Below are 23,749 nucleotides of genomic sequence, written 5' to 3' on the forward strand. Positions count from 1 at the left end.
CAGCAGAATCCGAACAATAAAGATAAATGTTCTTCCAAGACTATTGTACATATTTGCAGCACTTCCAGTAGAGGTTCCAGCAAAACAATTTAGGGAGTGGGATAAACATTTTTCAAGGTTTATATGGAGCAATAAAAGGCCAAGAGTAAGATACTCGACACTGCAGCTGCCTGGGGATCAGGGCGGGATGGGCCTGCCTTGCCTGGTGGATTATTATATGTCTGCCCAGATTAAACCTCTGGTGTACTGGTGTAATCCAGCCTATGAGGCTAAATGGAAAGACATTGAGCTTTCTTTGTTGGACTTTCCCATACAGTCTGTTCTGGGATGCCTGGATGGGCTGCCCCAGGTATACCAACTACAAAATTTATGTTTGAATGTCTCGTTGAAAAAGTGGGCAGAGGTGGTTAAAAAGTTTAATCTCCACAAACAGATAGGAGTATTGAGTTGGCCTGCGTACCACCCGCGTTTTCTCCCAGCATCGATAGACCACAAATATAGAAGATGGGCGAAACAGGGAGTCACCGCATTATGTAAGATAATTAAAAATGGGGAGTTGGTAAAATTTGAGGATTTGTGCCGGACTTATGAGATGGGCAGAGAAGATTTCTACCGTTATTTGCAGGTCCGAAGTTTCTTTAGGAAGGAAATCAAAACCCCTGACCTGGATACAGAGCCAGGAATATTACAAAGATTTATAGATTCATATGCTGGCAAAAATACAAAAGGCACCATCGGCAAATGTTACAGAAACTTAACATCTATGAATAAGAACTCAACTAATTATATTAGACAACGATGGGAAAAGGAAGCAGACGTAATAATTTTACCTGAGGCTTGGATGCATATTTGGAGAAACACTCTATCTACCACAAATTCCTTAACATGGCGCGATTTCGGCTGGAAGAACCTAATCAGATTTTTTATTACACCAAACCAGAGATCAAAGCTGGGTGGTTCACAGCTCTGTTGCTGGAGGGAGTGCGGTGTGGTTTCTGCGGGCTGCTTTCATATTTTTTGGGATTGTCCTGTGTTGAAGACTTTCTGGAAGGATGTTAATCGAGTAATCTATGAAATCCTGGGTATAACTTTAGCCTTTTCGTTTTCCGTTATGTACCTCGGAATACTTCCTGAGGGACTCAGTAATGGGGAAGCATACTTGCTGAAGATACTTTTGATTGCGAGCAAGAAAGCGATTACTAAATGTTGGCTCCAACCCAGACCTCCAACTCTGAAGCTTCTTGTGAATATTATAAACCTGATCCACGATATGGAAATGTTGACTTTTACAATACGGCTCAAGAAGGAGAAAGGAGAGAAACTCTGGGAAAAATGGGATCATTTTATTGCCAAAGGTGTGTAACAGATGACGTCTGTGACTCCACACTACTCGGACAGACACCTGGGAGTTTTCCTTGCTACTTTCCATTTGTGATTTTAAACAGTGAAATGTCTGTAACATTGTAATGCCCATCAGTGTGAATACATACCACCTGCCCTTGCCCTCATGTTCGATTGTATGTAATTGTATGTTTAAAAATTGAATAAAAATAAAGTTTAAAAAAAAAAAAAAAAAAAAAAAAAAAATTACCCCAATTATGATTAAGCACATCTGCAATACTGTGGAACACAATCGCAACTAAAATCTGGAAACGCAGCATCCTACCAGCCCGCTGCTTATTGCATCCGACCAATTAGCTAAATGCCCAAAATGTCTAATCTAATATAACGGCACTAATGGAGACACAAACGCAGCCAACCAAAGATATGAAGGGGAGGACGGATGTGCGGAAGTGGTGATGATGGAGCAAAAGAGACGAGACTGATAAAGACCACAACTACATCGGGGACTAGGCGGCAGGAAAGAGAAGAAGACAAACACGAAACCCACCACAAATTGAACAGACCAATTTTGATGGAGCTAATGGACAGGAAAACCACAAAATGAGACTTTATAGGAGCTCAGAGGAGGAGAAGCAGCTAAAAAACATAAAACAAAACAGAGAAAGTCGGTCTATTTCCCCATACAGCGGTGTTGAAGTGGACAAGTAAATGTTCTCACTCATATTAGGACATTAAAAACACATCGAGGTCCATTTCTGTTTCCTCAGATAGCAAAAAAAATTATTTCCTTTTCAGTCTCAAACCAACGCTTGAGGGCTTTTCTCTGCATTTGTCTTACCTGTTGGCCCCCTGCTATCCACGTCAGGTAAAACCCATTTTCGTCGACTTTCAGGGTCCCCAGGACGGGTGTAGCGTTGGTGGAATCCTAGAGGACAGAAAACGAGACGTTAAAGCTGCAAATATAAAACAAAGCACAAAAACAGCTCCTGGTTTAACAAATGGACATTTAAAAGGTTTGTTTTAGGTTGTGGATGCCATTTCTTTTGCCGTTACTTGGTTTAGAGAATTAAGTTTCAGAAAATCTAAATTTTTTATAGAGCAAAACTGTGCATTACATTTGCATCTCTAATATTTAAGTAGCAGTCATAAAATATCAGCTAATTTTCCTAACAGATTGTAGTTGCTGAACCTGATAACATAAGACAATCATAAAACTAAAGCGCAGCTAAAAGATTACTTAACAAAGCATCGCTTAATGTACTTAAATTTTAGAGGATTTAGTTTAGTTATTGGTAAAATTAATTTCAATGAAATCAATTAGCCAACTTTTTTCTACTAGAAAGTAGAAAAATGTGGGAACATAAAAACCCATTACTGATTAAAACTGTTTGAGCAATTTTAATCTATTTGAATTTTTTTAAACAATTTTAATCATGTTCATAAACAACGTAGAGTAGCTGGTGCTAACAAATCCTGGTTGAAGCAGCGACTAACTCCATACGTTTCTATACGTTTGTAAACACTTATCAGAACTTGAATTAATTTATTTTTTCTCAAAATTCTACACAAATACCTTACAATGATTACTTAGAAAAAAAGTTTGAGATTTTTGCAATTTTATTAATAATAGAAAACCAAGAAAAGGCAGTTCTACCAAATACTGAATGAATGAATGAAGACATTTCTTAGAAATCTTTTTACAAAGTAAATAAATAAAAGTAATGAGAAATGACACTGGTGACCTGAGACAGCAAAGGTTTAGTTTGATTTTACGATCTGATTCAGGGTTTTACTAAATCAGGCAAATATTTTAGCTGCACCAGCGAAGCATAATTAATTTATATAAATTTAGTTTGATTTTTTTATTGTGGGTTGAATTGGCAGGTTGGTCTTTGGTGACCTCTGTTTTTTTGTTTTTTTTCATCTTAAAAATAACGACAGAAATAAAAACATTTGCTGCTCAAACGTAGCAGAGTTTATTAATACCAAAAAATCTCTAACAATTGACACCATGTTTTGTTTTATTCTGTAGATGTGGACAGGCTGTTTGATCTTTGGTGACCTTTGTAAACATTTATTAATACATTTTAAATGATAGCAGCACAAACAAACATTTGTGCTGCACAAACATTTGACACCAATTGTGTTTAATTTGAAGAAGGCCAATGTGGGAAGCAACTTCACTCACAATTTTTACTGACATTTAAACCAACAGAAGCATAAATATTCAAAGCAGCACAGATTGTCGCATTTATTTCTAACAAGTAAAAGAGAAGAATATCAATCTTATTTGATATTCTTCAAATATTTGATATTTGATATTCCTCAAGTTAAATTGATTCCTCAATTTAACTTGAGGAATCAAGTTAAATTTAAAAACAGTAATTTGATGGATAAATAGTGACTGAAACGACACGTGGAGCAGCGGTGACATCGGTTGTGGTGTCATGCGTTTATGCTGAGCAACGTTTGTTTTGGTCCTCAGCCAGCTTGAAGGTCTCATTCATATTCAGCATAATGACGGCATAGGAACCCAAATCAACATGTCAATGGCATCATCATTATGGAGTCATACAACAGACCACACACACACACACACACACACACAGAGAGAGTGAGAGAGAAAGGCTCTGGCTCATCAGTTACACTCAGACAATTAGACAGTCCAGACATGGCGGGAAACAGCGACGACGCAGATTGTTTTTAAAGTGACGGATGTCTCAGGGACACCAGTCACTACTACTGTAGCATTATTACTGTAGCTAAAACATTATACACATGAAGAATGTCAAAATTTAGTTTATTTATTCCTCAAATGTACTTTATTTAGTGAAGAAGTTGTTTCTCCAGACATTTATTGGTGTGTTAAGTTCCGTCACGCTGCTCTTGGCAGTTGGTGGTTACCGTAGCAACCGATAACCGACAGCTCCTCCCCCTTTTTTCTGTGGCTGTCCGTTAACTGTTGGGCAGAAGCTTCTGGATTAAAGTTAGCCACCATCTTGATTTCGTCTTTTGTTAGAATAAATACAGTGAACCTGAGTGTGTCTGCCGTGAAATAGTCGACCTACCGGAGCTGAGATGTAAAAGGGGTTACACAAGCAGCTAGAAAAAGAGCAGCAATAATGGTGGAAATTTAACAAAAACACGAAAATGTAATCTGGAATAGCTAAATGTTAGGTATTCAAGCATGAAAATCATGAAATAATTTCAAGAAACAAAATTGAGAATGAAGCAAAAACAAACCACATCTTTATACGACTCTAAAATTACTATTTATAATAGTAATACCAGTGTCAAGGTGTGCCAAGGTTTTAGGCAATCACTCTCAATATGAAGCTAGTCATAAAACCTTAAGTGCTGTATAATTATTAGCTATTATGACTAAGAACGTACCTTCACTTTAGGCTCCAAGGGTGGCTAAAGATAAAACAGGGCAAAGGTTTGGATTGGCAGAAGGATGAGAGGAAGAGAGGGAGGATGAAAACCAGATGGGGAAAGACGGAAAGGAGGATGGGAGGGAAAAGAAAAAGGTTGAAAAAGAAGAAACAAAGTCAGAAAAACAGAATAAAACCTGACGGGGCATCTCAGTTCAATGTGAATAAACTAAAAAAGCAGTATTTTAAATGTTTCAGATTTGTACATCACTCCTAAATTGATAATCCCCATAATGTTGTATACCAGTATAATTGGATGCCTTAAAGAGCACAAATAATCATGTTTTAGAGCCAAAAAACCTTAAAATATGAAAGATAAACTATCAAACATTAATCTTTTAACCTTGATGAGTAATTTAAAACTTTAGTTTCCCTGATGGTTGAGTTCTATCCCCACCCTAAGTAGGAATGTACTCGCATATATTGATGATCATGTGGTGTCTTCAATCATATCATCTTGAAATTTTGCACGATCACTAATTGCTTTCTTGGCAAAAACAGACCAAGTGAGCACTTAACTACAAAAACATGTCTATATATGAAACGCTGGTATCTTTGTTAAAGTAAACAAGTAAATATGGAGGACTTTTCACTCTATCCACACAATTTTTAAGTCTTTGTGTCAATTTATATCATATGTGGATTTAACTTGAAGTGTATTCTTGGCACAATGTTTTGATAGCTGCATTATGACCCTCATAATCACTTCATGCCATTTAAACACTTTAAAAACTATTCCAGATGCACCAAAATGCTCCACAGGTGGTATATAAACAAGTCTAGCATGATGAATTACAAGTAACTGGATCAAAAATAAAACAGAAAGAGTTCTAAAAACTCTTGGGCTACACAGTGGTGCAGTTGGTAGCACTGTTGTCTTGCAGCAAGAAGGTCCTGGGTTCGATTCCTGGCCCGGGGTCTTTCTGCATGGAGTTTGTATGTTCTCCCTGTGTATGCGTGGGTTCTCTCCGGGTACTCCGGCTTCCTCCCACAGTCCAAAAACATGACTATTAGGTAAATTGGTCTCTCTAAATTCTCCCTAGGTGTGTGTGTGCATGGTTGTTTGTTCTGTCTGTCTCTGTGTTGCCCTGCGGCAGACTGGCGACCTGTCCAGGGTGAACCCGCCTCTCGCCCGGAACGTTAGCTGGAGATAGACACCAGCACCTCCTGACCCCAATAGGGACAAGCGTGTAAGAAAATGGCTGGATGGATGGATGGAGTTCTAAAAACACAGTATAAAAGCCGTCTAGCAACTGAAACAATACACAAGTAATCCTACCAGTAAAAACCAGTTTTTCACACTAAACCAGTGCAGAAAGTCTGTTTGAAGAGATTTGTTTTCAGAAGCTTTTTAATTGTTCAGATACCTGAGCAAACGAAAAAACAACAACTGAAAAGCATCATGACTGCACAGTTCTTTAGATAAATATGCATTAGAGTAATAATGCTGGTCAGAACTGAAGCAGACGCTAGAATGTAATAGTTTCAAATTAGTTTTTGCTGGCAGTGATCAATCTCCACTGTGCTAAATTTCATTTTATTAACATAAAAACCACAAGCATGAAAATAATTGAACAGAAATAGTTGTAGGACTGGGAAATAGAATTGACTTTATCGATAAATCAAAATTTTGGCTTTTAAAGATTTAATTTTTGGAAAGTCTGGATTTTCCTTGACTGGATTTTCCATAGTTCAGAGTGATGTCAACGTGCTCACGGTGGCCATCTTGGTTGACAAGTGTGTTTTACAGCTTCTATTTATTTGGACTTTGAAATCAGGTCAACTCTGACAGAATACTAGGGCCAAGCTATGATTTTTATAATGTCATAAAATTACAAGAACACAGTCATAATATTAGGAGAATGAAGTAGTAATTTTATGAAAACTAAAACACAAGAAATAAAAAAATAAAATGAGAAATGTTGAGCATCTTGTGAAGTTATATCAGTAGAAGGACCTTGATTCAATTAAACAAACAAATGATCCTATTTAGAAGAAGAAGAAAAAAAATCACACAAACTGAGCTGCTCATGTCAGATCATAACTAAGCTTTTTTTCATTAAGACTTTTTTCACTAAATTTTAAGTTTGTGTCTTTATTCTGCTAATATTGTGACTGTACTTTTGTGATTAAGTTAAAATTCTTGTAGTCTGGCCCTAATAGCCATACAACTCACAGACAGGATGGTTGAAAGAAAAGCCAATTTCCATTAATTTCCATTTTAAGAAAGAAAGAGAGGAAAAGAAAAAACTTGATAAAAAGGCACTAAAACGTTATAAAATGCTCTGTGACTTGTAACAGATTCCCGAGTTAGAAGAGCAATAAGAATAACCCTGGTGATTTTCGAAAACATCATAAAGCTGCACTAAGCAGCAACAATTTTCCTCTTTAAAAAAGGGAATCATTTGCTACAAACAAGACATCAAATCTCCTTCTGAAGCAAAAACCAGAAGGAAATTCTGGTCTGTCTTCACATAACCCCCCCTGACAGAGTAACATGAGCGTAACTGGGATGAAAGGTGAACTCTGCTCTATAAATGACTGAACTCCTGACCTCCGTTTATTCACTGGGACAACCGGGGAGCCATACGGTCCCAAATCTGTGATTACCCTCTTAAGGCTCTGACCTCATGTCAGAGGATCCCTTCAGACGGCGATGGGAAGCCGAAAACGTTGGAGCGGCGCTCCTCTTTGAGTGACTCACAGTCATGTTTGTTTATCTTTTTGCATACTGAGCTAAAGCTTTAAAGACAACAGAACTGAGCTAAAAGCACTGCTAGCTGTCCAGAGTAACTCCACGTCATAATTGCTGACAGAACTTTGCTTTCTATTAAATGCATGTGCAGGAAATCAAAATGCTTCACTTGGGCACTGACAGCAAATTGGAGTATTACAAGAAAAATGCAATTTTAATCCAATTTGAGTTTAGCTTAATGTGAGACAGATTTACTTCCCCAAAACAAACCACTTTTTATTCAGTTTCAACTGCAGATTGCAGACACTTTTGTGATCAAAAATATTTTAAATAAGGGTGCAACAACTCCTCGATTGGCCTCCAAGTTGGAGAAATATCTATTTTTTAAATAAAAAGATGATGTGAGCAGAAACGATGGAGCACAAAAGCAGCACAGAGATTTAAAACTGTAAGTAACAGAGATAGTCCAGTAGATGCGGTTTGATTAGGCACCAAAACTGCAACATTTGTTACATTTCCAGCTGCTGCGGTTCGCTTTCACACTGCACTGTGCCAAACTATTGAAAAACTTGTTCCCCTCCTTGCCTGTGGTGGCGCTGCACCAAGAAAAACTGATGGAAACGACATGAAAACCTCAGAAGACACTGAGCACAACTTTCTTCTTCACAAAATGTAAGAAAAAAAATGGAGTAGCGTCAGATATTAGCAGTTGAAGCATTTCTATTTTGTCATTAGCAAAAGACCACAAGTTATTTCTCCTGCTAGAGTTTTTACATTTGTTTTTCTTGTACTTACCCAGAATGCCCTGCGGTACAATCCATTTCTTGCTTTTCTAGCGGTCTCCAGTTCATTTGGGATTCATGCTGCATTTGAAACCCCACCAGAGTTCACTTTTATCGAATCAAGACCTAGGTTTATAGGCGGAGCAAAGTTAGCTCTTTTGGTTGGCACTAGAGTTTGATTACGCATTCACACCTCCCCAAATGATCTGGACTTTTTAGGCAAACAAACTAGAGTTGGATTAAAGTAAACAGGCTGGTGTGAATGCACCCTTATAGTACGGAAAGTGTAACAGTTAATTAAATCCAAGCTTAAAATGTGACGTTTTAGCAAAATATCTTCGGACTTTAGTGCCTTATTTATTATTATACATTATTATTTATGTTATTTTTATTATTTATTTATTTTTTAGTACACTATTATAAATTGTTGTCATTTATTGATAATTACCTACAGTATTTTACATGTTGTCCAGCAGTTTGGTTATTGGATGTTGTGTTTGCAATGGTTCTCCATTCACTCCGTTTTCAACCAGTTGGTCACAAATTTCCAGTTGGAACAAAGTCAAAAGCATTGCTCACACTCAGATGTGGGATGTATGGACTTGATCCTTATTATGTCTGGACTAAGTTCTGGTAAGAACTGGTTGGGGGATAAAATTACATGTATCCAAATTATGGCATACACACATCATTGTGTTTGGATTCAATTTTGCATGATATCTGGGACGGTTTTACATACGTTACAGCCAACAGTTGTTTGCTTGTGATGGTTTTCAATCGGAATATCCAAAAGTGTCATTCAATACTTCCTTATATCACCAAAATGCTATGTAAATGATTTTTAGTTTGTTAATTTGGTTAAACATGATTATTTTTGCTTGATTACAACTTAAAACATTTAGCGTGTCTTAAATTGATTATTGGACATAAACCAATTATTTGGAATTTTATTAAATTAGGAATTCATTTTTCAGTTTTGTATTTAATTGCGTGTAATTACAGAGTGAATCTTTAAAAACACTATTTTACACAACTGTCACCAAGTATGAGTTTCCACTGTCTGCAGCACTGAATATCTGCAAATAATATTTCTATGTCAGGGACATCCAAATGTTTAACTACATTAGGCCAATGTTGTCAAGTTTGAAGTACTCACAGGTCACAAAAGTCTGATTTGTTGTTTCATTATTAAAAACCTTTATAAAAATTACTGTGAACATGTTTATTATCAGCTGCTAAACAAAATTAAATCTGTATTTATTCAACTATCTACTTTAGTTGTTTTATTTTGATTTTTTCCAGGTGTGTTGGCCTCCCGTAAACAGAACAGTGTTCTGGTCTCCCCAGTGAACTGCCAGTACAGTAGTCGCACACAATCACTGCTGTATATGTTGTTGTTTTACAAAGCGATATGCAGGAAATCTGGAATTATTTGTCCAGTTAAAATGTTGACAAAACAGCTAAACTGACTGTGGCATTACGATTCAAGTCTTCCTTCAACTTCCTTCCTTATGAAATGGCAACAAAAATCGAGTGGCGTCAGATTTTAGCAGCTATAGGATTTATTTTTTGTTGTTGGTAAAAGACTATTCTCTAGATTCTCACGTTCATTTTGGTTGCATTTACCCAGAATTTCCTGGGCTATAGTCCACTTCCCGCTTTTGGAGCGGTCTCTGGTCCTCTTGGCGTTCAGATACACATTCACACCGAACCAGAGTTCACTTTAATAGTACCCAGATCTTAATTTTTAGGCAGACCAGAGTTCGCTTTTTGTGTCTGCATCAGAGTTCAATTGCGTATTCAACAAACTGGACTTTTGTGGCAAATCAACCGGAGTTTGATTGAAGTGGACTAAACTGGTGTGAATGCTTCCTATGTGTACTTCTAAACTGTGCTTGATGCTCCCTCTGAAACTAAGGAAAAGACCTGTCCAAGAAAATCAATAGAACATGGCCTCTTCCCACACCTTGTTTACTGTGCATGACCCCCATGGTGTGTTTCTGTGACAGTGGGTGGTGGGTCTATAATCAGAGCCCACTCCCTAATTAACAGCCACATGTAGGAGCTTTCTGAAGTCTAGTTTTGCTTCCTCATACTGGCCTTTTCATGTCACACAGCTTGCAAACATTTACATCAATTTCTTCTGTCTTAAACTACCTAAAGGCTTCTTGAGGCTCTCCGGACCCTCCATCCGTCCTAATGTCCCGACCCCCTCTGACAAACATCTTCATTACTAGTCTTCACTGTCAAACACCCAGAGACGGAGTGGAGAGACCACCCTGGGGCTGATGTTGTACACCGACCAGCTAACGAGCACCTCTTGAAAAATCACAACCCTTCCAGGACACACAAGTTTGTCTTCCTGCCCGTTTAAGGACATTGTATCGACTTCCATTCATTTTACTAAGTGCATTTATTCCTAATCCAAACATTTTTCTTGAAGGTGACCTATCCTGCTTCCTTGAACATATTAGGATAGATATATGGGCTAAACAAAACATGTCATCAGATTTTTTCACAATATCATTCTTGGATAATGAGATTTTATCCTGCTTAGTTCTTATTTTGAGCTCCTTTCAGAATGAGCAGTTTTAGGGCGTCCTGTCACTTTAAATCCAAATAAGGTGCTGCCGGTCACACCTCCCAACTGCATGTTTACACTCGAACATGGCCGCCAGCTAAGGCTGGACAATTTGGCTGAAAAACTTATTACAATGTAAGAGTTTCATTTCAGTGAATAGATGATTATTTATTAGTTTTTTGTTTTAAATATCTGAAATACTGACAAACTGGTGGCGTGATATTTCCTGTTTTATCCACAGTTTTTACTTCGCGCCTTTGTTTTTTATTTTTAAGCAACTTTGAGGCAGCTGCTGTTGCACGAGTTACTCAACAGGTTGTTGCTAGGTAACCAAAGAGATTTATTTTAACAGAGGTTGCTAGGTAACCAAGAGTTAATGCCACTCATCTTCCTTAGCTCGCCATGAGAGGTTGAGCAGCTAATGTCTTCCCTCTGCCTACATCTCCCAGAATGCTGTGCGGTTCTGGATCAGAGTTCAGTAAATATTCTACATATCGAATATTAAATATTCTAAGACATATTATCTTTTGATATTGATCAGATATATATATATAGCGATATATGTACACATACTGTATATTTGTATAGCTATTGATTTATTGCAAACAGATACATCTTTGAACAGCAGAAACGGCGCCTCCTGCACGACCAACAAGAATGTCGCAAGTGGTTTCTGAATGGTAAGTCAACAACAAAACACAGCATACAGCAGTAAAACCAGCTGACCAAACATGCTGGAGCTCAGCTTGGGTTGCTAGGCAACAGCGCAGTTCCCATCAAACAGTTCGTTTTCCAGAAACCAGAAACATTAACTTATTTCCCACAAAATGGCTGGGTGTTTTTTTAAGTGCCTAGGCTGTTTTTAGATGCAGTTGAGACCCAAATGGAAGCACAAAAATATCCAAAAAGTTATTTTTTGTATAAAATCCCAATCTTTGCCAACATATTATTTGCCTTAATCAAACCTAATTCACACCATTCCTCTAAACCCTTAAAAAGAGGGTTCCTCTGGTCTGGTCCTCGTAAACAGGTCTTCATCAAGTCAGTGACTGTACCAGAAACAGTCACACAAATGAGTATACACACATTACTTTCCAACAGTGCAGCCATTTTTTTATTGCTTTAATTTGCCTGCGAGTGTGTGTGAGTCAGGAGAAAGCCATTAGTGTGGAAGCTGATAAAAGTGGCCGGTTTCAAGTGCACCTTTGGTCCGCCCTGCCTCTCTCTGAGCTCGGTGGCGGTGAGATCTGCGTGAGCATAGCTCAGCTGCTGCTTTGGCAATCTGCTGAAAGTTGATGACAGCCGGTAACCTTTACACTCCACCGAGAAAAGAGGGAGGAGACGAAGGCGGCAGAGGTGGAAATGAGCCAAACAGAAAGAGACTCACATGGTGACGATCGTGATTGCACCAGATAAATAGTGATTAATCTAAATAACCGGCAGTTTTTGCCGAGTCTCGATAAGATCTCTGTTAGCTGGGTCTGGTTGTGTTCACCCTGAGTACTTTTGGCTGCTGCTCTCCCTGCGTTGGCACGTGCTGCACACTTTATTTCTTCACTCCGCTCATTTAACTTTCATCTGGTCGGGCCGTATTTTCTACAGTTGAACCCCTTAATTTGTAGATGTTCTGCACAATCAATAATAACCGTGTGTATAGAGGCAATTTCCACTTTTCTGATTAATTTACACCCAAAAAAGTCCAACAAAATGCTAATCAGCTAGCCTGACTGGGCTAGTCTGTATCTACATAAAAAAAACTTATACCCTGAAACTATCAGGAAAAGTCTATTTTGTTAGGAATATAATTTACTTTCTTGTCATTTGCACATGGAAAATGTGAAACTTTATTAACTAAATAAAGAGTATACACAAGTCTTTCATTCATAAGCTTGAACTTAATGTCAGGTTTTGGCTTATTGTCAAATGTGGTTTCATCTTCTGCTTAGATTTTAGTTGAGTTTATGTTTTTAGGTCTTCTACAAACCATTTAGCGATGTTTTCCCTCCTTTCTTTCAACGGCTATGTCAATTTATTCAAGATGACAAAAACATAAAAATATTATAAATTATTTTTAAAAACTAAGGTTTCTAGATAAAATACTAAAGGAGCATCTAAGGTGACATTAGCTCTTCCCTAACATCAGTATAAGTTGCAGAAATGTACAATCACAGGGTTACATGACTGCAAGCTTGTCGCTTGTCCAAGCTAAACAAAAAACAAATGAAAAGGAAAAAGTATCTTCTGGTTGCAAAAAAAACAGAGTTATAAGTGACTTTAAAACACTATTAAATAGAATAAACTCTTCTAGTGTCTTCCAAATAATAATTGAACTCCAACATAAGGTGGCCCTGACAGTGCGCTACAGGACAAAATGATATATTAGAATATTACAGAAAAGATATAAGCTTCTGCTTAATTCAACAGTTAATACATTTGATAAATGTGTTGAATAAAGTAAAAATATGAATTTTATTCGAACTTCAGGATTTTAAAAGCAGAATTCGGACTTCGGGTTCAGAATTTACGATTTAAATTCAGAAGTCGGAGTTTAAGCTCAAAATTCTGACTTCTTTTCAGAATTTTGACTTTTCTCTGAATTCAGACTTTTACCTCAGAATTCTGTCAAAATCAAAAATAAATAAACAAACATCCTCAGGGGAATGTCAATTATGTTGTTGGTATAGGAAAATAATCACAAAATAGCTTCTGACTTGTTGAATTTATCCACACTAAAATCCTCTCCATAAACAATGTAAACAATTCTGATTTTGAGTCTAAAGTCAGAATTCTTAGAAAAAAGTCAAAAATTATTGTGTTTTTCTTTTTTAGGTTGGGTGTTTTTAAATCATCTACTCTTTCAAACAAAACAAGAGAAAGAGGCTCGACCAGAAACAAATTTAGCAGGAAGCAAACGAGTGGGGAAAAGACAGAGCAAGAAATGACAGAATAATGAATGAGGAAGAGATTAGCTGTCAGATAAACATGAGCAGCAAAGTCTGGAATGAATGGAGGTCAAATTATTACCACAGCCCAACAGCACAGATGTCAGTACCACACTTCACATGTGGCTGTGGTTGACCTTTCACCTCCCGCGCTCCCTGCATCCAGGGCTCGTTTCTCACCAACCTGACAAGATGTCAGGAGCGTTTCTAGACTTGGTGTCACACATTCACATCATCATTCTCTCTTCGTTCTTCTTTTTTTCTTTGCTCTAATCTCTGAACATCGGAACTTGTTGCTTCGACATGCAACACATCATCCATACTGAACCCCAGCAGGAATATCCCACAAATACCGACAAGTTTGCATAAAAATATATCATTTAAAATGGAAACCTAAAAATACTGGCTTTAGTTTGAGTGAAAATACATAGTGTGCCATGATATAATCATGCTGATGCCAAGTCGATAGGCAAAGCATGAGAATAAAATCAGAAATACAAGTCTGAACATGGAGGGAATTTGTCTTTTCATTCTGTTCAGGAAATATTCATGCTCAACTCTGATTTATGATTTCTGCATGATTGTTCATGCTAATGTTCACTGAAAAATGGCTGAAAGCAAAACAGATAAGAGATACTAGAACTAGAACCACACAGGTTGCAAACACTACCACATGCAGCCAAAGACTCAGTTTTGCTAAGTTTGACCCAAGATGGAGCGATATTTATTATTTTCATGCTAGAAATAAAATTAACGGCTCATAATTCTATACTTAAGAAAAAAACCCTCTTACTGGGAATTTAACATTTTCTTTTGTGGTGTTTATGCTTAGCTAGGTTAGCTAAGTTAACCTTGGCATGAAGTGCTACCTGGTAGCATTTCCTACCAAAATGATTTATAATAACATTTCTGCAGAGAGCACAGATATGAAGGGATAATAACATATAGGTTGTAAAAATAGACCTTAAAGTGTTTTTTTTGTATGTTTTTGATTTATTTATGTTGATTTTTTTTGTATGTTTTTGATTTATGTTGATTTTTTTTGTATGTTTTGTATAGTAATATTTTCTTTTCTACTTAGCTAAATCAATCTTTTGCCAAAGTTTGCGTAAGTATTTGTAGGTCTATGTAAACACAATAAATTAATATATTTTAAAATATGAATTATTTCGCAGAGTAAAGCAATTTCTCATTTTTGAAGGTTTAGCTTTTTGCTAAGCTAAGCTACCTTTTTCAAAAATAAATGATTTGAGTTTTGCTAAATTGATTGTGCTCCCGTTCTTTTTTAGGTAACAGAATTAGAGCAGATTTTCAAAATTATATGAAGAAAGATCTCTCCAGGAACTGAACATGTTTGTGTTTTTTTTTATGATTTAAGTCTTTTTTTGTAAACAAAGTGAGATACAAACTAATGACAGCTAATGTAGCAAAATGCTAGCTTATGCTATACTTTAGGATAAACATTGACAGGAATACGTCAAATCTTTCACACAGAAGTTTGATTGCCGCCTCATTTCATAAGCAGTATGAGCAAACATGCTACAAAAATAAAATAATCGGATTTCAGCAACAAATTTAACGGGAGCATCAAGATCTAATTTGTGTATTAGCTTTTTAGGCTAATAACAGCTTCAGATCAACTTAAAAGTAAACCAAAATCACCAAATCTGTTTTTGTTTGGTAACAATTGACCATAGGTCACTAATCAGCTCCACATCTAAATTCCAAGTAAAAATGTTTCCTCTTTATCTTTATAATGGAGGTTATGCAATTTGTTTGTTTGTCTTTCAGCGGAAATATTCAGCCCAAACCAGATTTACAGTAAACCTTTAAAACAGCAGCATTTAAATAGTTTTCCACTTGGACAAGACTCAGAAAAGCGGCTGCTTTGATTTCAGACTGGATCACTGTGGACATTTTGAGCATTTTTCACATTTTCATGTCACACAGCAGTTTCCTGGTGTTTGATCTCCATGTCAAGCTATTGTAGCTACTTGTTTACAAACAAGAGAGAATATCAATCTTCTCTGTAATCCTTTCAAAAGAAGCAAGAAATAAAAAATGAAAAGCATACCTAAACTTGTAGCAGCTGGGTTTAACAAGCTACATTACCATCTGCCCTGCAGCTGAGCAGACCTCCAAGTAATTTAGATTAAAACCCGCTAAGAGACAAACAGAAAATGGCCCAGATTACGCATGTGTCTGCACCACTAAAACAGGCTTGTTTATATAAAAAAAAGAAAAAGAGGCTTTCAGACTGAATGATGGAAATTAGAAAAGCAAAAGCCTAAAATATTGGAGAAAACAGTGAATGTTTTTCAGTTTGGTTTCACACAGAAATACTGACATAAAGGAAAAAGAGGATAATTTCTGGCTGAAAATTAAAGTTTGAAGCGAAATGCAGCGTGGCTTGTAGGATTGATTCAGTATCCACAAAACCTACAAGCCTGAAATGTATGTTTTTATGGTCCTCCATGCCTAATTTAGCTAAACATGAATATGAAAAGAAGCCAGGACGTTAAAAGGATGTCCGATTTCCAAAAGGTAACATGTGATTCCATGTGACGGTGAGTGCAGGTCCAGATTAAAGTAACTACATTAAACTGGATAAACTAATCAGTTACACAACTTTTCTCATCTGGTCAAACCAAAAAAAAAAAAAAAAAACAAACCGGTAGAAAAGTTTTATTGTACAAAAAATAAGCAAAATTTTGTGCTTCTTGAGTAATTCGCTAAAATTAAAGAAATCCCAGAGTTCAGCTGCAGCGTAACCTCACTTCCAAATCACTGACGGATCTCTAAAGCTGCGTTGCAGACAAGCAGTCTGAAGCGCCTCGCTTAATTGGTTGTTTGGGAGGAATTTTAACTGTATTCCAGTCGGAATCTGCCTAAATTGAATTGCGGCCGGGCTGCACTGGGCCGGGCTGGAGCAGCGCGACAGAATCAAGGGGAAAAAATGGTTTGGCTCTGGAGCCTCACAACAAGTTCAAACAGGAAGTCATTCAACACACAACCAGTAAAAAAAAAAAAAGAAGAAACGAAGACCAGGCGTGCACAAACACATACGAGCACATGTGTACGCGAGCCAAAACACGAAAGAAAGAGTCAATTTGGAATGCATTCCTGCTCCTCCTCCCCCGTCCTTGCATGAGTCAGGGTGTCTTTCTGTTCGTCTCACAGCCTGAAGGCCGTTGGGAAACTCTGCAGTGAATTTTACAGACAGAGAAAATATTAGAACCAAAAACGGGAAAATGCAACCAAAAGTTGAGATTATCAGAGAAAGTTGAAGTTTAAAGAAACAGATCCATGTAAACGGAGACAAACTGAGAGGACTAGATGTAAACAGACAGGAGTTCCCCAAGGCACTTTGTCTGGACACCAGTTCTTATCACATTTTAACAAATCCCTAAACCAAAATAACCAAACTTTGTGCCAATATCTAATAGATTACCTGTCAGAGAACACAGGATGTAATCTGGACTATAGGAAGGTCCGATCTGGGCAATAGCCCAGGGCGCCAATTTCTTTGGGAGGCAAACAGAGGGCAAAGATTTTTATTTATTTATTTATTCATTTTAATAAATGTGTTTTTTGCCAACATTGTACTTTATATAAAATTACTAGATGTGAGCTGTTTTATTTAAGGATATTTATGAATACAAACAAAATTCAGATTGAAGTTGAAGATGATTTTTTTAGAAACAACATTGAATTATTGGCGATATTAAACCTATGATGATGTCATGGGTTTCTATTTGTAAATTAGCTTACCACGTTTGAATAAATATGAGGAACACTTGCTGGTGTATTTCCTTGTTTGAAATCATAAAAATAAAAATAAAAAAGAAAGAAAAATGATCAAGAATCAAACTGAGGAGCTCCACAGGTCCGGTTTGATCCTTTCTGAAGGCGCCATATTCATGTGATCAAACAATTATAATAAAATAACAGACAACAAACACAAAAAGATGCTCCAAAACCCCAGAAATAATCAAAAGACCTGGTGAAAACACACAAGGTCTGGCTGTTTTTCTGCGCTTCAACAAATAGTGACAATCATGAGTAAAGAGCATTGTGCTTTTGTTTCCTCTCCTCTGTTTGCTGCCTCTTTAGAGGGACATGAAGCAGTGAAACGGAGACGCTAAACGACGGGCAGGGAGGCGTTTTGTACGCGTTTTTGAACGTTCACACAGTTAATCAGCAGCAGAAGCATTTCCTGTGAATTCCCTCCGAGAGAAACTGGAAGAGTTGGAGAAGCAAAGGAAGTATAGAAGCACATTTCAGTCACAGTTGAAAGTAAAAACCCTTCTCTGGAAGACGATACGATGCACACGATGACACGACAATGTGCTTTTTTGTCTTATAATTCGGTTAAATCTTTGTTAAAATATCTGGACCAAGCTTTTGCTTGTAAGATTGTTGCTGTCAAAAAGAACCAAGTGAAAATCAAATTAAATTTAATGTCATCTAGACAAAAATCCAAAATTGGTTTCTTGAGCTTGAGCGCGTCCTTTATTTTAAGATTTGGATCACCGTTCATTACTGTTCATTAGTCTGTGGTCAGTATTACAGAGATGAGACAAAGCTTCAAGCAGACAGCGCTCAAAAAGTGACAACAATATACAAGCAAAGGGATAAAAATGATTTAAATATCAGCATCTGTCCATTTTCTGAACTGCTGTCATAGTGACAGAAATGCCTCTGGACGTCTGAAAAAGTGACGGAGATATCACCGTCGTTTTCACTTTCTGAACATTTAAATTGATGAAATCCAAACAAAGTTTCACTTCCAGAAAACTACCCAACTTCTGACCAAATGATAGAAACATTTTCTCATCATCTGAACTGCTAACGGGACAAAATTTAACTAATTTTCATGTGAAAAAGTGACGGAAAACAACCGACGTTCCTCACAGAAAACTATTAAACAGGAATGGAAATTCAACAATATTTTCCACTCTATAAACTTTAAAATAATCTACTGCATGTTCCACTCTGCGAACTTTAAATTAGAGATAGAACCACATGGACCAATTTACGAACTTTTAAAGTGACGGAAATACAACCGTATGTTTTACTTTACGAACTTTTAAAGTGACAGAAATTATGCTCCACACTACAAACTTTTAAAAGTGGTGGAAAAACCACTGCAGGTTCTTTTAAAGTGGTGAAATTTTATTTACAAGCCGACAAGCAAATGGAGCTTTTAGGTGAACTTGTTGAATTTCTTAAGCAACAAATTCTGAACTTATGAAGGAAACACACAAATTGCTCTGTTTCTATTCCAAATTATAAACTTACAACATAAACTTTAATGCTGCATTTTTGCTTCTTTTTCCAGAACATCAGCTTTCTGTCTGTTAAGACGGAAATACAAAACACTCACTTTCTGAAGTTGGAAAAAACATGATTACAATTATTATTATGATGTTGTAAAATCTGAGGAGGTGACAGAAATTTAAACGCTGCCCTGAATCAGATACAACTTTTTTTTTTTTGAAAATATGATTATATTTAAGTTAAAAGTTATGAATAACATGGAAGACAGTCGAACCCAAAACGTTAACACAACATGTTCTGCTCAGTTTCTGACAGTACATATTTAAATCTGACAGGTTTGAACTCCTGCAGGTGACCAAACCTGATGTATCTGTGAGACATGATCATAATCAGAGCGCAAATAGAGCAGCATTCCCCTCCGAGCCAAAACGTTTATGGTCACAACTGAACACAGAGACAAACACTTTGCAGGCAGCCTGCAGCTTGAGCCTCTGAGTTAATCATTAATGGGTCGGACCAGTCACCAAGACTGCAACAGTCACTCGCTGACACTGACGGTGCGTGTCAGGCTTTCCAGACACGAAGATAAACACACGGAAGGTAAAACAGAGAAGTCCACATCTGCGGACGCACGAAAAGACTCCGAAAATACCATCCAAAAAGCTTAATGATATTTTCAGGTGAGATCCTGAGCGTGATTTGCCCCACGCCCCTCATACGCGTCCTGCTGAGACAGGTGCTCCGGGGACGCAGAAGTTGGGGGAAGTTACGTAAAGGTGAGGGAAAACCGGCTCGACTAGAAGTCAACACAAAACGGCGCATTTAAAACTCTGCTGGCAACTATAAGGGACTTTCTTTCTCTTTCTTTAAGGCAGAGTATCACATTAACACACTTTCAGTACAGTGAGCTCCTCTGTTCAGGACACGGTCCACGCACACCTGCGCTGTTAGTTATGAAAAACACACACACGGTGATCACTAATTTATGCGTTTGAAAGCGCAGATTCAGCAGAAAGCACCTCACCTCTTCCCATCTGATGAACTTGCTCCCCTTCTTCAGCTCTTCGTGGACGATCACGGGTTTCAGCTGCAACGCGTGGACTCCCGGCTTGGCCCCGGCCATGACGAGGGACTCCCCTGCCCGGGTGCCAACGCCTTAAACCCCGGCTTGCGCTCGCGGGACTCCCCGGGAGCTTATCGATCAGCTTCTTCCTTCCTCCAAAGCTTCTTCGCCTCCTTTTTTCCTCTCGGAGGCCCCTTAAAAGTTGCCGCGGCGCATGAGGAGCCAGATCCACACGGAGACGGGACCCACAGCCGCTGCTGTCTTGTTAACGTCCGCGTCCACGCACCCGCGGTGACGCGCCCTGTCTTCTTTCAATCACCAGCTTTGATTCATCTATTTGTTTATTGATCCCTCCTAAAAGCGCATTGGAGACCCGCGTTTCCTCCTCCGGTCCATCTGGTCGCCTCTCACAACTTTCCCCGCTTCCTTACTCTCTTGTCGCCTCTGAGGCGTTTCTTCTTCTTCTCTCCTCCTCCTCTCCTACCAGCATGTTTTCTGTGAGGAAAAAAACAGAAAGAGAGGTTTTTTTGAAAGAGGAGCTGTAGAGGGAGAGGAGGAGGGCGGCGTCAGATAGCGCTGAGTGACAGAGAAATGAGAGAAGCGAGAGGGGAGTCGGAGTTTGCGTGAAATGGGTGTGTTTAAATTAGTTCCTCTGCTGCTTTGTGTCTCTACAATGTTAAAGCAATGAGGACGTGAGACTGAAACAGCTGTGCAATGTGCAAGATTGTGCAAAAAAGCGGTCTTGACCAACAGTTAGTTCTCCAAACTTCCTTAACTTGTCTGTTTTTGTCACGTAAATGTTTCAGATGGTTGAAGCTGCAGAGTGTTACTTTTATTATTTTTTAAACGTCATTTTAGAGTAAAGTATGAGACATAAAAGGTGAAAAAAATCGATCTCCTCTCTTTTCCCCAGTACTAAGAAACAACCAATCAGAGCCAGGTGAAGGGTCTTAGTGCTGTCAATCACCCTCTGTGTGGTGCTGCTCATCCTCTCCTTGCTCTCTGTGGCGCTGCAGTTAGCACAGTCTGTTGTAAATGCTACAGCTACTTAGCATGGCCACCAATGAAGGACCAATAAACGATATTTCCTGTAATCATAAGTTTTTTGCCGTCATTAGCACATTTAGTAGCATGATTGACAGCGCTAAGACCCGCCTCCTGGCTCTGATTGGTTGTTTTTGGTCGGGATGTTGCATTTTCTCAGATGCCTTCAGGGAGGAGATGGAGCTTTCCACAGATTATCTGTCTGATAACAAACATGATGAGAGTTTTAACAAATATGTAAAAAACATTTTTTAAATAAAAGTTACAAACTGCGCCTCATCCGTTATTAAATTTGAATGTTTCCATAAAACGATTCAATGGAAATGAAGCTAATGTCAGTTCAATATTTGGCAGCTTCGTTCACTTTCTCCGCTGCCATTTCTAAAATGCAGGCAGACTATGATTCTAATTCTGTTATCAGACCTAATAGTCTGGTAGACCCGGTTTGATTGGGGCACAAAAATGAAACATTTGTTTCATTTTCTGTTGGTGCGGTTCGTGTTCACACTGCACTGTGTCAAACGAACCAAAACTATTTAAAACCTGTTCCCCTCCTCACCTGTGGGGGCGCTGCACCAAGAACCACTGAAGGAAACAACACAAAAACCTCTAAAGAAGACATGAGCGCAACCTATTTCTTCACAAAATATAAACGAAAATGGAGTGGTGTCAGATTTTAGCGGTTGTAGGATTTCTTTTTTGTCTTTTGTAAAAGACTATAAGTAATTTCTCCAGCTAGCACTAGACTAGCGCGTTTGTTTTGGTTGTATTTACCCAGAATGCCCTGCTCTGTAGTTCACTTCCTGCTTTTGGAGCGGTCTGTGGTTCGCTTAGCTCTCATACATGTATTCGAACTACACCGGAGTTCACTTTAACCAAACCCAGGCCAAAGTTTGTAGGTTCACTTTTTTGGTTGATTGGTTTGGCTCACAGCTCCCCAAGTGAACAGACTTTCTAGACAAACTAAAGTTCGATTACAGTGGATTAAATGGAGCTAATGTGAATGTAGCCACTTAACAGCACAGAAAATCGACCTCATTGTTTGCAACTTCTCCTTGTGTTCTCTGATTGGCCCGGTAGAAATTTTACCAGAGGGAATCTGAGTTAATGGGAGAAATCCCAGAAGCGTTGTAAAATGACTGGAATCATACAGAAAGAAAGCCAATGGCCAAGCTAATACCTAATAGCTGGGCCAAAACTCACAGTGTTCACAGCAGGGAGCGGAAATAAATCTCTATATTACCTACGTCTTTGAGTTTGCTGATAGTGACAGATTGCTTGGTTGATGAAACATGCTTGCACCTGACCAAAGTTTTTTAAAGATTCACAATAATCTTCACAGTGTTGATCTGACAGGCCTGGAGGGAAATAATTCCCTCTGCGACATGAAGAAGCTGCATAATAAACTGCAAATCTGCATTGAATTGACTTTACAGTAAACGAAACCAGAGAGCAACTTTTCCTCCCGGGTCGCCTGCTGCGGATCGTGTGAACAAAGGACCCGCATTCTGATCCCGACCAAATCCAGCTGCCGAGCAACATCTCAGAAGGTCCTGCACCCGTGGCTGTTCCCCTACTCCTTAACTCCACCAGGCAGGAATGTTTGCTATGCTGCAGCCTGCTGACTGAATGACTGATGGACATACTTTCTGTTTGTGTTTCCCTGAACATGCAGGGGACGACGAAATCGAGGAGAGAGCAAACAAACTGCAGCGTATTCTAATCTGTAGAGCGTGTTTGCATCTTTTGGGTTCATCTGATCCCCAGAAATTGAATCCAGGACGTAACAAAAGCCAGACACACTGTTAATTAACCAGATCGTAACCCAACACACACACACACACCCACACACGCACACACACACACACACACACCACAGCAAATGCATATTTACAACTCTGCAGCATGCGCACACACGCTGGCAGGAATATTGTGTTTCGCTGGTTTATAATCAGATGCACACACAGCTGCACCCCCCTCAACTCCTCTCTGTCATAAATATACATAAAAAAAACATTTTCCACTTTATGTGTTTTGACCAAACCATGGTGTGTTGTCAGCTGGATCTGAAGTGCAGGCACCTGTTTTTGGCCCGTCACAGAGAAACCCGCAGGCCTCTAAAATATGGACTCAAGCTGCCAAACATTATTTTATCTGCCCATTGGATTTAAAGAGGACATATTATGCTTCCCTGAACTGGTTAGGGTGAGTCTTTGGTCTATACAAAACATGTTCATTACATTTTTTGCTCAAAATCGTTCTTAGATGATGAGATTTTATTCTGTTCTGCGTATTTTCATCTCCTTTAATAAAATATTTTTTGGAAGTTTTCTATGTTTCTTCAACTGAATTCAAAATATTTTGCACTTCTGAATCCAGAAATGACATCCATTTTCCTAAATCAGGTCAGGTTTTTATTCTAATTTGATTCGGGTAAATCTGATCTTCTGATTAAATTGATTACATTTTAGTGACATTATCAGTTCAGTTACATTAATATTTATCAACCAGAAAAAGGTTTTAGTGGGAAAAAAAGTTTTCTAGCAGAATGAATGAATGAATGAATTGTTACAAACTTGGATTT

General features: G+C 38.2%; 1 protein-coding gene across 1 annotated transcript in view; it reads right to left on the minus strand.

Moving 5' to 3' along the window:
• plcb3 (phospholipase C, beta 3 (phosphatidylinositol-specific)) overlaps positions 1 to 20,613 on the minus strand; it is a 68,334-nt gene extending 47,721 nt beyond the window's left edge. The window contains exons 1-2 of the mRNA XM_032583041.1: positions 20,083 to 20,613; positions 2,183 to 2,269 (exon numbers count right to left, since the gene is read on the minus strand). Of these exons, the coding sequence (XP_032438932.1) occupies positions 2,183 to 2,269; positions 20,083 to 20,181 (186 nt within the window). The 5' untranslated portion in view covers positions 20,182 to 20,613. The remainder of the gene's footprint in view (positions 1 to 2,182; positions 2,270 to 20,082) is intronic.
• Positions 20,614 to 23,749: the final 3,136 nt, after the last annotated feature.

This window comes from Xiphophorus hellerii, chromosome 14 (genome assembly GCF_003331165.1).
Source record: "Xiphophorus hellerii strain 12219 chromosome 14, Xiphophorus_hellerii-4.1, whole genome shotgun sequence".
Lineage (NCBI taxonomy): Eukaryota > Metazoa > Chordata > Actinopteri > Cyprinodontiformes > Poeciliidae > Xiphophorus > Xiphophorus hellerii.